This window comes from Pleurodeles waltl, chromosome 11 (assembly GCF_031143425.1).
Source record: "Pleurodeles waltl isolate 20211129_DDA chromosome 11, aPleWal1.hap1.20221129, whole genome shotgun sequence".
In the NCBI taxonomy this organism is placed as follows: domain Eukaryota; kingdom Metazoa; phylum Chordata; class Amphibia; order Caudata; family Salamandridae; genus Pleurodeles; species Pleurodeles waltl.
In genome coordinates this window covers 14,973,437-14,988,939 of record NC_090450.1, presented here as the reverse complement: position 1 = coordinate 14,988,939, position 15,503 = coordinate 14,973,437, and the positions used below count along the sequence as shown (strand labels likewise).

Sequence of the window (15,503 nt, the reverse complement as noted above, 5' to 3'; positions counted from 1 at the left end):
TGCTACACTAATTCTTTAGGGGGTGCAAATGAGAAGATTATCCACATCAGTGGTTACCAACCTGTGGCCTGGGGACCTCTGGGGGTCGGCAAAACCTCCTTTGGGGTTCCGTGACTGCTTGGAAAATTAACTAATATTAACAGATTAATCAAGTGTGTATAAATAAAGAGAGTACATTTACAATTTAAAATTTTAAAACATACTGTAAATGTCAAGGAATTTGAAATTGGAGGCTAAAAACGAAATTTACTATCCTCAGATTGATTCCTGAATATAGTATTGACAATGTGTGGCTTCAAATGAATTTAGAAAAGCTCCAAACTTTCTATTAAAATTATTATTTTTATACTTAATTTGTTTGCAGATTAAATAAAATGTGTTATCATTTGTGTATGTGCTTGATGGCTGCTTGGTTCTGTATTTTTTGTGCATTGTCTTGTGGTTTAAATCATCAACAAGGTTATGCCTGGGCCCCCCTCTTCCAGTAATGACTCAGTGGGGGCGGGGGGTCCCCAAATTACAATATTGATTCAGTGGGGTCCCCAGGTTCCAGTGGGGGTCCACAGAAGTCAAAAGGTTGGGAACCACTGATGTACAGAATCATTTTATGCATTTAATTGTGTCCTAAATATGGTTTACAAAAATATTGTCCTGTTGAAGTGTGTGCTATGCATACTTAATTTTTTAAAGGTACGTTGCAACTCTGTAATATTATGATTCTGGTTTATGCTAATTCCCCTAAGTAATTTTTGCTTCCTCTATTGACACTTTTATTTGAATAAACCTACACTGAGAACCGAAAAGCCTTGTGGAGGAGCGTCTTCTACTGAAAGTTATAGTCCAGGACTATTCCTTTGGTGTCTAGCGACAATCTTAATTAATTCAGGGGTGGAGTTTCAACAGTCCCACTTGCAGTAGAGTTTTTGCTATTAACTCAAATGAGCCATATTTTTGTAAACAATATTTATGACATAATATTTATGTAAGAGAATATTCAGCCAATGGCATTCTGGACCCACACCCGTTTTAGCCCCGCTGTTATGCTATAGGTGGGAATTGTGATACATCGACTGTCTTATGTAGAGCACAATAATACCATTGGCACCAGAGAAAACTGTTAAACAGAAAAATAAAGATGTTATACAGTAAAACAGAAATGTAAAAACTTTGTGTAGAACGCAATTGCTTTTAGATTCAGAGTGTAAAAATAAAATGTGTTAAAGATTTAAAATTGGGTATTCATTACTGCATTTCTAGCAATGGCAGCCTAAGTCTTGCTGCAAACAATTCAGTGTGAAAATAAGGTGCAACATATATATCACGGTGGAAGTCATGTGACCAGTCGTTTACTGAGTATCCTTTTGATTGGCTCCTTTGCTTGAAGGACATGTCTCGGCACCAATCAGGAAACGCCTGGATCGACCTTTTCAATGAAATTCAGGAGGAGGAGCTGGTTGATGAGCATGGAGACACATGGACCCTCTGCTTCAACTATAGCCTGACGAACGAGCTGACGTCAGAGAAGCGAAAGGAAGGCTGGAAGATGTTCGAGAAGCCGTCTTATGGCAGGTAAATATGTAAAACTTATTGTGGTGGGCACCCCAAACCTACTGGATACCAGATTGACTCCCAGCAGAGCTGGCTCCACCATCCATTCACCAGATGTTGGAAACATGGGCATCAATCAACTGGTTACTATTAACCCTTGGTATTGTGGTGAGTGGTGCTTAGTTTGTTCAGGGAGCTTCAAACAGCCCTGGCAAAAATGATAAATTCTGCCCCCTGTGCTAGAACCAGAACAACTCTTTCAAGTTGCCACTGGGATCGCGTAACGTGAACCCGACACCTGGAGGCCGAAACCAGCCTCCAAGAGTCAATACCAGCCTCCTGCGGGACCAGCCTCCCAGGGAATTGCTTGCTTGCCCGCCTGACAAGTCCGGCCATGAGTTTGCACAGGGTATAAGTGCCAAGGCCTACAGGTTCTCTTAGGAGGCTACTGCCGACTGCTGGAGCGGCTAGTGGTACCTGTTGGGCGTAGCGAAGCCCCGCTGTGGGATGAGGACGCGTTGGAGGAGCTCAAACCAGCTTAAAATGGGGGCAGCATGGAAGAGAAATGTTTTGACTATAAAAGAAGAAATAAGGTATAGGCTAATACAATGAAATAGCTTGAAGGGAGGAAAGAGTAGCGCAAATAAGAAAAGAACGAAGGAAAATTAAATGGAAGCAGGATAGAAAAGAATGGATGGAAAGAAGGAGAGGAAGTTGGAAAGGGACAAAGAATGGAAGGGGAAGAAAAGGATATAAATTGGAAAAAGGAGTAAAAAGGAGAAAAAGGAAGAAACAAAGAAATAAAAATGAGACGACAGAAAGAAAGGAAAGCAGAAAATAGAATGAAATAATGAAAAGAAGAAATGAGGAACGGGTAGTGGAAAAAAAGAAAATAAAGAATTAGCAAATGGAAGGAATGCGACAAAAAAGAGGGACGGGAGAAAGGGTAAAGGAAGTGCAGGAGGATGATGAGACAAAAGTAAGGAACAAGAATCTGAGAATGGTACTAAGGAAAGAAGAGATGGAAAGAGGAAGGAAAATTAAACATGAATGTAGAGAAAGACAGAAAGCTCGTAAGACACCTGAAAGAAGAAGGTACAGAACAAAAGAAAGATTGAAAAACAGAACGAGAGACGAATGAAAAGGGAGAAAAGAAATAAATAGAAAGTATGAAAAAAGAGGGAAGGAAAAAGGAAAGAATAGATCAAAGAGATAAGTAAATGCTGGTAAATGTGCAGTTTAGGCTCCATTCATCCCAAATCGTGCTGTAAAATGCATCATTCCGAACCTTTTTCCTCTGGGGACGAGTGCCCACTTGCTTCCTAATAGAAAGGGCCGGGATAGCTCACTTATCTAGGACATTTGGTTCCATGTGGCTCAAAGTGGGGGTTATTTAAATTTTCGGGTACTCCCTTGGCTGCTCTTGTTGTTCTGTCCCTTTCTCTGACTCTGGGCCCAATTTATATTTCTGCAGACAAGTTTCTTTGTCACAACACTGATGGAGATCCTGTCCACCAAAATATAAATCCCATTATATCCCATTGAATTTATATTTCGGCAGCCGAGATATCCGTCACGTTGCGATGGAGTAACCCGTCCGCCAATAGCTAAATCAGGCCCATAGTACCTATATCAGTCCTTTTGCTGTGCATTTCTCTCCTCGGATTTCCAACTAGATTTTGTAGCATCATAGAAACACTAACACATTCAGGGACATATGTAGGAAAGGGTTTGCGCCTCGCAAACGGCGAAAAACGCCGTTTGCGAGGCGCAAAAGCCTCTTCACTATGCAGAAATGCATTTTGCGAGTCGGATCCGACTCGCAAAATGCATTTCCGACTCGCAAATAGGAAGGGGTGTTCCCTTCCTATTTGCGACTCGCAATGCAATGCAAACGGGAAGGGGTCCCCATGGGACCCCTTCCCCTTTGTGAATGGAAAAAAAATATTTTTTCAGAGCAGGCAGTGGTCCAATGGACCACTGCCTGCTCTGAAAAAAAACGAAACTAAAGGTTTCAGTATTTTTTTCCAAGTGCAGCTCGTTTTCCTTTAAGGAAAACGGGCTGTAGATGGAAAAAAAGAAACTGCTTTATTAAAAAGCAGTCACGGACATGGTGGTCTGCTGTCTCCAGCAGGCCACCATCCACGTGAGTGCCCATACTCGCAATGGGGTCGCAAACTGCGACCCACCTCATTAATATTAATGAGGTGGGTCTTTGCGACCCCATTGCGACTCGCAGAAGGTGTCTGAGACACCTTTCTGCATAGCAAATTGCGACTTGCAATTTGCGAGTCGCACGGACTCGCCAATTGCAAGTCGCAATTTGCTATTTTGCTACATCTGGCCCGTATTGCATTAGATAATTTGTTTCAAATAGACATTGTTCCATGTAAGGGAACAGAAAGGCTTGTATGAAAGCCCCAGACATGTGAAAAGACAACAAGATCTCATTCCAGTAACTGGTTCTGCCCACCTCCCACCAGGGGACGACTCTTCCTCCGGGTAGTATTCACCACCAATCAAACAATGGCATGATATGTTATTTCTTGATATATTACACTGTTTTTATGCAGCGCAATGTTCAGTAATTCCTTGACCTCCCGCTAATGTTGGTTTAGTAGGAAGGTCACCTGTTGCCTGCTGGTTGTGGCTTCTTTTCCAAATGGTGGTGGCTCTAAAGGGCTGTCGGATCTTGAGACCTTCACTCTGGGTGTGAGTTTGGTCATTGGGTTTTGTCCTTTGATTATGATGTGTCTAAGTGTCACTAGGGACTCTTTATGCAGAACATTGAACGCCCTGTCCAAGATGGCTGCCTTTTAGATCTGTCTCTGCTAACCTGGAATCACATTTTTTAAACAGGTGAAGGAATCCGCGTGCCACACTCACGAACCACACAGAGTGGCTGGCTCAGCGTACCTCATCGTTCTGTGCTAAGGACCAATTTCTGTCCTTGATTAGACTATTTAGAAGCATTCTTCCCTTCACCTTTTGGGTGTTTGACTGACAGTAGTATGCCCAGAAACTTTAGATTGCCGCACCGTACCCAGCCTACTAGTGCCAATGTTTGTAGTAAATTTGCACTCATTCTATAACTACTTCTGTGGGTGCAGCCTTACTACTTTTTTGGTAAACTGGTCACTATATAAATATTTAAGACCCCAGTGCAAAGAAGAAACAAGTTAAAACCTCTTCGTGAAATGAGAATGAGAAGAAAACTCGACAGAAATAGCAAATCCATCTGAGGGCCCTGGACCCAAGTACCAAACCACCCTCCTGAAGCTTCGCCCATGCCCCTCCCACCTTATTCTAGTGTTCTCCCTAGGACCTCATGACTACGGTCACGTACAACACAACAGTCTGGAGTCCTTGCCCTTGGATCACTTATATTATATGTAGTTTTACTGGGCACGCTCTTCCTCGTCTCTGCTACATGAAGCCTTGATGGTCGAATTGTCAAACCGGTGCATGTGGGCAGGACTCCATATTTCTAGTGCTTGCCTTTTACAAATAATTTTATCAAGTAACTGATGGCCACATATACTACTAAGCCTGATCGAAAACAGAGGGTGCACCGGAAAATTAATAGCTGAGCCACGAAACTGTTTGGCATGTATATCGTGCAACAAACATAATGTAAACATATGGTACAATCTCTTAGAAATTCAAACAAGTGTATTTTATATCATGCTGATGCTTTTCTCCTTTGTACATCAGATTATATCACTGCGTAGTCAGATATTCATTAAGAGTGATAGTTTTTAAAAACATTCACGGGTTCCCCCTCAATGATAGTGCCATTAGTGAACTACCAGGCAAGTCAGTACTCATGTAAACCCCAAAGGAGGCAAGTCAGTACTCATGTAAACCCCAAACGTGACCTAGATTCTTATAATAGATGGAGAAACATTACAGTCTGTTAAATCAAAGATAAGGAAATCTTGTACAGCACACATCCTGAACTCAATTATTTAAAAATGCTCTCATATGTGATAGTAAAGAAACAGGAGGCTCTCTGAAAAAAAACTTTGCATGGGATCACACAATTTTGACAAGCAGGGAGATGGTAATGATTCCAGGTTGTCTGGTCTCACATGTTGAAATTCATCTCTCTCTTCCCCTCCCCTTCTCTCTCTCTCCTCCCTCCCTCCCATTTTCATCAAAGGTCACTCTAGTTTTCATTCTTGGCTCAGGTCCACCTGACACAGACATAGCAGATCTGACTCAGGGCCGCCAGTCAAGGCAAGAATGCATTTATTTGGGGGTGGCACATCCCAAACGCCCCCTCCCCCAAACCCTGAGCTAAGTTCTAAAAATAGTGTTGTTTAGAATAAGCGTGTGGAGTGGTTTAATGCGGGTTAGTGCTGGATATATCAATTTCCTTTCTAGGAGAAACTTTTTGAAAAACCTGACAACATGCTCGGGGGGCAGAAAGTACGCCATTGTGTGGCATTGTTTCGTGGAGGGTGACTATTAGAGATGGTCCTATTCACCATAGACAACCAATCCCACCAATCAGAAACCCCCAGTGTAAAGAGCCAATCAGAAAGCCAAGAAAGCTCCACCCTGCTCATTCAGCCCCTGGTGTAGTCCTTCTTCAGTGACAGTAAGTTTGTCAAAGCCCAGCTAAAGCTGAGCCTAACTTCAGACTCGCGGTGTGACCTGTGATTTACGTTTTGCGCAGTGCGCAGCCACCCTCAAGGAAAAGGAATCAATCAGAGATTACAAATATGACTGTTTACTTTTACAAAGGGAGCGCGCGTGATAAATACACCGAATATTGTACGTCCCCGCGAGTTATATTATGTTTGTTTCCGAGCAACAAACACCTAATCAGCAACTTTCCAGGTGCAATAAAAGCAAGTTAATGTTAAACTGGAATAAACTGTTTTTCATCTTTGTTCTTTCTTGTGTTACCATTGAATAAATGTGCACACAGCAGCAGCCATTGTGAGTCTGCTCTCCTTTTATTCACACAAAGATCTCTATGGCACGGGCCGCACCCCTGGAGCTGGGAGTTCACTGTGGAACTGAAAGACACTGCAGCCCTTCGAGGACACGTCTATGCACATGTCACAGGCCTCTGGCATCAGCTGACACGTCTGTGACTTGGGCACATATCCTGAGGTTTACTGCCCTGAGTGCAGGGTCAGGGGATTGACACAGAAATACTGGGCCAAGCACTTCATGGAAACTCAGAGGCAACCAACACACAACACACCGCACTTCACCTCTGCCCTCAGTGCTACTTCTTCACATAAGAAAAGGACTTTTATCTTCTTATAACTTATATTATCAAATAAAATGGGACAATCAACAAACTGTGCAATCTCCTCTGAATGGGGGCATCTGCACATTTTTCTAATGAATTAATTAGTGCACTTCTGTGTGTGAAATCTACGCCAAAGGGGATAAGTGGGGCTCGAGGGTGTGTGTGAGGATCAGGTGCAGTGTTGAAGCTCAGGGGTGTACCCTGGTCAGTAAAGTGGTGGTGGTGGGGGCTTCAGATTGCCCAGCAATCAGGAGGGCATCAGAGGGGCTTAAGGGATATAGGAAAGGGGGAGGACTGCAGTCTAGTAGGGAAAGGAACTGAGAGAAAACGCAATGGGCCAGATATACGACCGTCAGCTTTTGCGACTCGCAAATTTCGATTTTTAGCGACTGGCAATTCGCCTCAGACACTGTTTCCGATTCACAAATGGGTAGCAATGATCCTGCCTCATTAATATTCACAAGGCAGGTCACAAGTTGTTGCGAGTCGCTAAAACTCATTTGGGAATGGCCAGAATCACAGGGATGGTGGCCTGCTGGGGCCAGCAGACCACCATGTCTATGACTGCTTTTTAATTAAAGCAGTTTTTTTAATGCGTGGGACCACTGCCCGCTCAGAAAAAATGTTGACCGCTCATTCACAGTGGGGGAAGGGGTCCCTTGTGGACCCCTTCCCGTTTGCAAATGGGTTACCACCAATTTGGAATTGGTGGTAACTGCATTTGTTTTGCAACTGCATTCGTGGTCGCAAAACAATCGTGCATCCCCATCGACTCCCTATTAGGAAGGGATGCTCTTGGGCGGCCCCTTCCAGATAGCGACTCGCAAACCCTATTTTAGGAGTTGGTAACAGGTTACCAAATCTAAATTAGGGTTGATACATGCTACAACTCTTTTTAGCAGTCGCAAATGGCCAGATTCTCCGTCTGCGACTGCTAACCATGGTCATACATCTGGCCCAATATTTTGTAAAATAACCAATATTTTTGAAGCCTTCAAAACAGAGAGAGTGAGTGAGTGTGTGTGCATTTTTGTCTGAGTGTATGCAAAAATCCCAGGTGAATATCCGACAGACACATCACCATATCCGACTGAAAGCACTTACACCCAACTATTCATCAGGGAATACATTTGTTAGGGAGAACTTAACACTCCAAACACCCCGACTGAAGGTACGCCACTGTTCAAGCACTCAGTTCAGCGGTACCTTTCTATTGGCTGGGGACTTGGATGTGGTGCTATGGCCAGTTGTGATGCGCTACTGCTGAGTATGCTGGGAGGTGTAGTCCACTCTAACCCCCTGTCCCTGCTGCACAAGCGCAGGTAATGGCCAGAGGCCCTTTTGCCATTTCATTACTCATCACCAGAGGATACCAAGAGACAAGATTGGTTGTGGTAGTGGAACGGCCACAGTTTATTAACATCCCAAGCTGGTACATAGATCATCACTTACATACGCTCATTTGCATGTCCAGCATGATTGTCTTGGATAGTAATACATGCATTCATTTTTAATACTATGTGTAACTATTCAACTTTATTGCATAGTACCCTTCATTTCAGTTCAATGTGTCATGTTTCCTTCAGTCATTAATCATTCTATTGCTGTGACTGCTCTCCTTCTGCTGCTACTCGGTACAGCCGTTTGCGATTCTGAGGATTCCCCTGCGACCATATGTGTGGCACACGTGGTTATGAAGTCATGTCTGGTTGTGGTCATGTGGTCGTGCCTGCCGTGACCACCCACCTCTGACCACTACGTACCCTTCGATTGCCTTCAGGTGTCCCTGTCATGAGGCATCCCAAGGACCCTGTCCAGGTAATTACGCGCCCCTGCGGTGAGGCAGCCGAGGCCATTGCTACTTTTACCTTTATTGTGAGGATATTTGTAGTTACCGCCGTGTAAGTCCCGCCACACTGGTGGTGGTTTCACAACCTCTGACAATGCTCCCCTAAAGATTAGGAAAATACCAACAATTTGAGTGCCCCGCGATGTTTAGTATGAACATATCCATCCCAACGCTAGATAGATGAACCCCATCCCCTGCATAAAAAAACAGGCATCCTCATTTTGATGAGATGGTGCTTTACGAAGCTCCAGCCCATTGCTTTGCAGAACTTATTCATGGCTGTAGTTAACTTCCTTCTTGACCTGTCTACCACTCCTTGATTCTCTCCACCTCGCCACTGAATCCTCGTGATGATTTCCAACCAAACTGTGTCGGCTGTGCGGATCAGTCTGGATAAGGGGACAAAATCTACCTGGACCGCTTCCAGTAGCGCCTTGTGACCCATTGCAGCCAGGTCGTTGCCCCCAAGATGTATGATGACCCCATCCAGGTGCCCGCTGCCCCTCCTTCACTGCTGGGAGAATTCTTACCACCTCGTGTCTGGTCTCCGCAGCCAAATCACCTTGGTGTTGCACAGCCCTATGGTGTCACAAACGTTCTTGCTGCTGGTCCACGTCGCGCACTCGTGACATACGAGTGTTCTATTATCCAGACCGACCACCCATCGGTACCGCTCCCTAGAACAAGAGAGTATACCTAAGTTAACAATTTGCCGGCCTAATGTAGGATTTAAATGACGAGGACTTACATCTCCCTAAGCGCTGAATCCCCTCCTCAGCCATGCCATGCTGCTTCTATTGAGACCACCCCTATGCTAAAGGAGTGTGTCCCATAGTGGGCGGGATGTAATCCTGCCTTTGCCAGGGCCAGGTGCAGGACTGTTGTAAACTCAAACCTGCTGAGGAAACTTCCATCACTGTGTATAAACTAAGGAGGAGCGCCCCGTCCTGAACTGTATGTAGCTGCGGGTTATGCATACTGGGCAATGTTCGCTGGTCGCAAGGCGATCCAGCCACATGGACTTTCCTTTCTCCTCCAGGTTGGTCTTTGACCTACTCAGGTAAAACCCCAGGTGTTTCGCCCCATTTGCAGATTGTCCCACTGCGAACATGTTGAGCCTGGGTTCCACCTAGATGGAGCCATCACCTCACTGACTCTGAAGGCCTGAACAATGCAACCGCAAACACCACTTTGAAAATGTTAGTTTCCTTGGTGGACATACATATCCCTGGTAAGGTTTGTAATATTGCCTTTAGTTGGTCAAAGTCAATCGACTACCTGCTGTCGCGGTCCCTCCGTTGCGCACGGCCCCAGCCCTTCATCGCTGTGCGGCAGTAAAATGAGTTGGGCGGATCCACCCCCTATGTAACGTTGAGTAATATGCCACCGCATTCAGGTGTGTTTGCACTCAAGACCTGGATTTGCTCTGTTCGAAGGACCAGCGTATGAATTCCCCTACCTTGGTGCTGGTGCAGTCACTCGCTTCCCCCCCACTCACCATCCCGAACCGCTCTAGACACTTACGATGGGTGGTCGCGGTTTTTGTGGCGAATGCCTTGTTGGCAAGCACTGCTAGGTCAGCTCCACTGCCCCGCATGCCTGCTGGTAGTGATGTCATCTGCTTGTCCACCCATGGAGCCAATTGGGGGAATCTTTCCCGCTGAAAACGAGAGAGCACGTTAGCGATAGCATTGTCACATCCTGACACGTGTCTAGCCCTAACTGCTATGTTGTTCCCCAGTTGACAGTCTACAAGTTGCTACAGAAGCCTCAACACCCTCGGGCAGTGCGCTGACCCCAGGTTCATGGCCTGTACTACTGCATGGATATCAGACCACAGTGTCATCTGTTTGTTCACCAGTCGCGACCTCCATAAAATGAAGGCTAAGACTATTGGGAATAAATAACGCTGCCACACTCTCGGTTGGACCCTTCTCATGCTAAGAGGCGAGCCACCAGGAAGCGCACCACGCTGCGCCTAGAATCCCTCGCTACTCGGCGCATCTGTGTAAAGGCCTAGTTTCTCTGCGGTTGGCCATGGCTCGCACCAAACTATGTTCCCATTGAAGTTTTCCAAGAAACGATAGCACTGCCGTGGAGCGCCCTTAACCGCCTTGGTCAGCTTCAGCCTATGGTGCTTCCGTATGATTCCTTTTGTTAACCATGCCAGGCGCTTTGGAAATGTGTGCCCCAGCGGGATTACTCTGGCAGCAAAATTGAGCTTCCCTAGTAATTGTTGCAGCTCATTAAGTGTAGCTTTTTTCCTGTCCAAAAGTTCCTTGATGTCATCCCATAGGTTGTCTGCTTCTCGGCTGGGAGTCAGCTCAGCCCTTCAAATGCATCTAGCTCTGTGGCACTAGGATGTTGTGTGATGGCCTGTTGTGATGCGCCACAGCGGGGTATGCTGGGAGGTGTAGTCCACTCTATGTATGTGCACCAGACAGGGAATCAGTGGCAAGGAGGTGTGATGTGTCACCGCGAGGTATGCTGGGATGTGTAGTCCACTCTATGTATGTGCACCAGACAGGGAATCAGTGGCAAGGAGGTGTGATGTGTCACAGCGGGGTATGCTGGGATGTGTAGTCCACTCTATGTATGTGCACCAGACAGGGAATCAGTGGCAAGGAGGTTTGATGTGTCACCACGAGGTATGCTGGGAGGTGTAGTCCACTCTATGTATGTGCACCAGACAGGGAATCAGTGGCAACAGTTGTGATGTGTCACAGCAGGGTATGCTGGGATGTGTAGTCCACTCTATGTATGTACACCAGACAGGGAATCAGAGGCAAGAAGGTGTGATGTGCCACCGGTGGGTATGCTCGGAGGTGTAGTCCACTCTATGTATGTGCACCAGACAGGGAACCAGTGGCAAGGAGGTGTGATGCTCCACGGTGGGGTATGCTGGGAGGTGTAGTCCACTCTTTGTATGTGCACCAGACAGGGAATCAGTGGCAAGGAGGTGTGATTTGCCACCCTGGGTATGCTGGGAGGTGTAGTCCACTCTATGTATGTGCACCAGACATTAAATCAGTGGCAAGAAGGTGTGATGTGTCACCGCAAGGTATGCTGGGAGGTGTAGTCCACTCTATGTATGTGCACCAGACAGGGAATCAGTGGCAAGGAGGTGTCATGTGCCACCGCTGGGTATGCTGGGAGGTGTAGTCCACTCTATGTATGTGCACCAGACAGGGAATCAGTGGCAAGGAGGTGTGATGTGTCACCGCGAGGTATGCTGGGAGATGTAGTCCACTCTATGTATGTGCATCAGACAGGGAATCAGTGGCAAGGAGGTGTGATGTGTCACCGCGGAGTATGCTGGGATGTGTAGTCCACTCTATGTATGTACACCAGACAGGGAATTAGAGGCAAGAAGGTGTGATGTGCCACCGCTGGGTATGCTGGGAGGTTTAGTCCACTCTATGTATGTGCGCCAGACAGGGAATCAGTGGCAAGGAGGTGTGATGCACCACAGTGGGGTATGCTGGGAGGTGTTGTCCACTTTATGTATGTGCACCAGACAGGGAATCAGTGGCAAGGAGGTGTGATGTGCCACCGCTGGGTATGCTGGGAGGTGTAGTCCACTCTATGTATGTGACGCAGACATGAAATCAGTGGAAAGGGGTGTGATGTGTCACCGCGAGGTATGCTGGGAGGTGTAGTCCATTCTATGTATGTGCACCAGAAAGGGAATCAGTGGCAAGAAGGTGTGATGTGTCACCATGAGGTATGCTGGGAGGTGTAGTCCACTCTATGTATACAGACAGGGAATCAGTGGCAAGGAAGTGTGATGTGTCACCGCGAGGTATGCTGAGAGGTGTAGTCCATTCTATGTATGTGCATCAGACAGGGAATCAAATCAAGGAGGTGTGATGTGTCACAGTGGGGTATGCTGGGATGTGTAGTCCACTCTATGTATGTACACCAGACAGGGAATTAGAGGCAAGAAGGTGTGATGTGCCTCCACGGGGTATGCTGGGGGGTGTAGTCCATTCTATGTATGTATGTGCACCAGACAGGGAATCAGTGGAAAGGAGGTGTGATGTGTCACCGCGAAGTATGCTGGGAGGTGTAGTCCATTCTATGTATGTATGTGCACCAGACAGGGAATCAGTGGCAAGAGTTGTGATGTGTCACAGCGGGGTATGCTGGGATGTGTAGTCCACTCTATGTATGTGCAACAGACAGGGAATCAGTGGCAAGGAGGTGTGATGTGTCACTGCGAGGTATGCTGGGAGGTGTAGTCCACTCTATGTATGTACACCAGACAGGGAATCAGTGGCAAGTAGGTGCGTATGTGCACCAGACAGGGAATCAGAGAGAGAGAAAGAGAGGGAGAGACAACGAGACAGAGAGAGAGAGATGGATAGAAAGAGAAGGGGGGAGAGAGAAAGAGAGAGATAAGGAGAGAGAGGGGAGCGAGAGATAGAAGAAAGGGAAGGAAGGTGAAAAATATAGAGGGGAGTAAGGAGAGAGAAAAAGGAAAGAGGGAAAAAGGGGGGGGTGAAAGAAAAGAGAGAGAGGGAGAGAGAGAAAGAGAGGAAGAGAGAGAGAGAGACAAAGGGAGAGAGAGAGAGCGAGATGGACAGGAAGAGAGAAAGAGAAGAGAAGAGAAGAGAAGAGAAGAGAAGAGAAGAGAAGAGAAGAGAAGAGAAAGAGAAAGAGAAATAGAGAGGATGAGAGAAAAAGAGAAAGAGAGAGAAGGGAGAGAAAGAGACAGAGAGAGAGAGAAGCAGTCTCTTTGGCTCTTGGATTTTCCTGGCTATGGATGGGCATTGCCAGCAGCACCCTGGCCCGGGCTCCTCAGTCTGAGAGGAGAGCTGGAGCTGGTCCTGGCACAGGATGGTCCTGGCCCGGGCTCCTCAGTCTGAGAGGAGAGCTGGAGCTAGTCCTGGCCCAGAATGGTCTTGTCACAGGTTCCTCAGTCTGAGAGGAGAGCTGGAGCTGGTCCTGTCACAGGCTCCTCAGTCTGAGAGGAGAGCTGACACCGGTCCTCCCTGCACCCTGGTCCTGGCCCGGGTTCCTCAGTCTGAGAGGAGAGCTGGAGCTAGTCCTGGCCCAGAAGGGTCTTGTCACAGGTTCATCAGTCTCAGAGGAGAGCTGGAGCTGGTCCTGGCACAGGATGGTCCTGTCACAGGCTCCTCAGTCTCAGAGGAGAGCTGGAGCTGGTCCTGGCCCAGGATGGTCCTGTCACAGGCTCCTCAGTCTGAGAGGAGAGCTGGAGCTGATCCTGGCCCAGGATGGTCCTGTCACAGGCTCCTCAGTGTCAGAGGAGAGCTGACACCGGTCCTCCCTGCACCCTGGTCCTGGCCCGGGTTCCTCAGTCTGAGAGGAGAGCTGGAGCTAGTCCTGGCCCAGAAGGGTCTTGTCACAGGTTCATCAGTCTCAGAGAAGAGCTGGTCCTGTCACAGGCTCCTCAGTCTGAGAGGAGAGCTGGAGCTGGTCCTGGCCCAGGCTGGTCCTGTCACAGGCTCCTCAGTCTGAGAGGAGAGCTGGAGCTGGGCCTCCTAGCAGGCTGGGCCTTGAGGTTCTCTCAGCGGCCTTTCCCCTCAGTTTTAGACAGCAGAGGTGGACAGCAGAAGGGTGTTCTGCCCCTGGTCCTATCCTCACTGGGTCCTGTGCACTGGGACTCCAAAAAATCAGAGGCAAAAAGGTCTCAAGGACCAGCACATGACCTAAAGTGGTGGCCCTCTGGGCGAGCAGGTGCCACGCTACACCTGAACATCCAGAAGGAACCAAGACTGAAATGCATCTTGAGGATGATGGTTATCATAGGTCCCCCCACACCTGCGGGGCCTCGGTATCCATGGTGATGGAAGGCATCCCACAACACTCTCATCGGTACTGGATTCATCTAGGGTGGGCACCCTCTAATCAGAGGCTGTATGTATTTATTTATATTTAAAAATATTTCTTCATTGGTATTTTTTAGTTACACACAGGATCTGTTATATCAGGCAACATATAGCTTCGTACAATGGGAGCATAAGGTCGGCGTCCATACCACTCGGGGCCTTATTACAACTTTGGAGGAGGTGTTAATCCGTCCCAAAAAGTGACGGTAAAGTGACGGATATACCACCAGCCGTATTACGAGTCCATTATATCCTATGGAACTCGTAATACGGCTGGTGGTATATCCGTCACTTTATCGTCACTTTTGGGACGGATTAACACCTCCTCCAAAGTTTTAATCAGGCCCTAAGTGTTAAGTCAGCAAGGGATTATATTCAGGATCAAAGGTAAAAGGTTCCAGGAATATGAGAGTCAAACAGGCTCAGCCGAGAGAGGTTAGCACGGATGAGCTTGGGTCATCTCTTCCTTACTGCAGGTGTGAGCTGTGCACACCTTTGGTCTCCCATTGGCTGGCTTGCTACAGGTAGCTCACCTTGGTACATTCAGCACAAAGGGCTCCTTTCTGGTCTGCTCTAGCCTCTGTGCCTCCAACCCTTGGACAAAACACCACATTCCTGTAACTAACCTGACTTGCACAGAGGAGGGGGCTGGGCACAGTGGACATTCAGCGTCAAAGGGAGTGACCAGCTGGGTCTGGTCAGCCACTGGCCTCAGTTGTACCAACCCATCTTTTCAGGAACCGAGGTGTCCACATCAAGAACAGGAGATCCCTGCAGTTCCTATGGGACCTGTAATACCATTGGGATTTAAACTCTCCCAAGAAACGCTTACCACTCAATGTCACTAAAAAAGATTGGGACCGTCATTATAAAAATGGGTGAAACCGGGTGAGGTATTTACCACATGTGACAAATAACATTCACACAGACTGGGGTATGTCACACATGAGGCAAGTACCTTATTCTGCATTTTCACCTTCAAATG

At 47.2% G+C, this 15,503-nt stretch overlaps 1 protein-coding gene across 2 annotated transcripts in view; it reads left to right on the top strand.

Annotated features, from left to right (window-relative positions):
* Positions 1-15,503, top strand: part of LOC138265236 (receptor-transporting protein 3-like) — a 45,845-nt gene that overhangs the window by 14,488 nt on the left and 15,854 nt on the right. For both annotated transcript variants that reach the window (XM_069212808.1, XM_069212807.1), the window contains exon 2: positions 1,385-1,569. In XM_069212808.1, the coding sequence (XP_069068909.1) occupies positions 1,385-1,569 (185 nt within the window). The remainder of the gene's footprint in view (positions 1-1,384; positions 1,570-15,503) is intronic.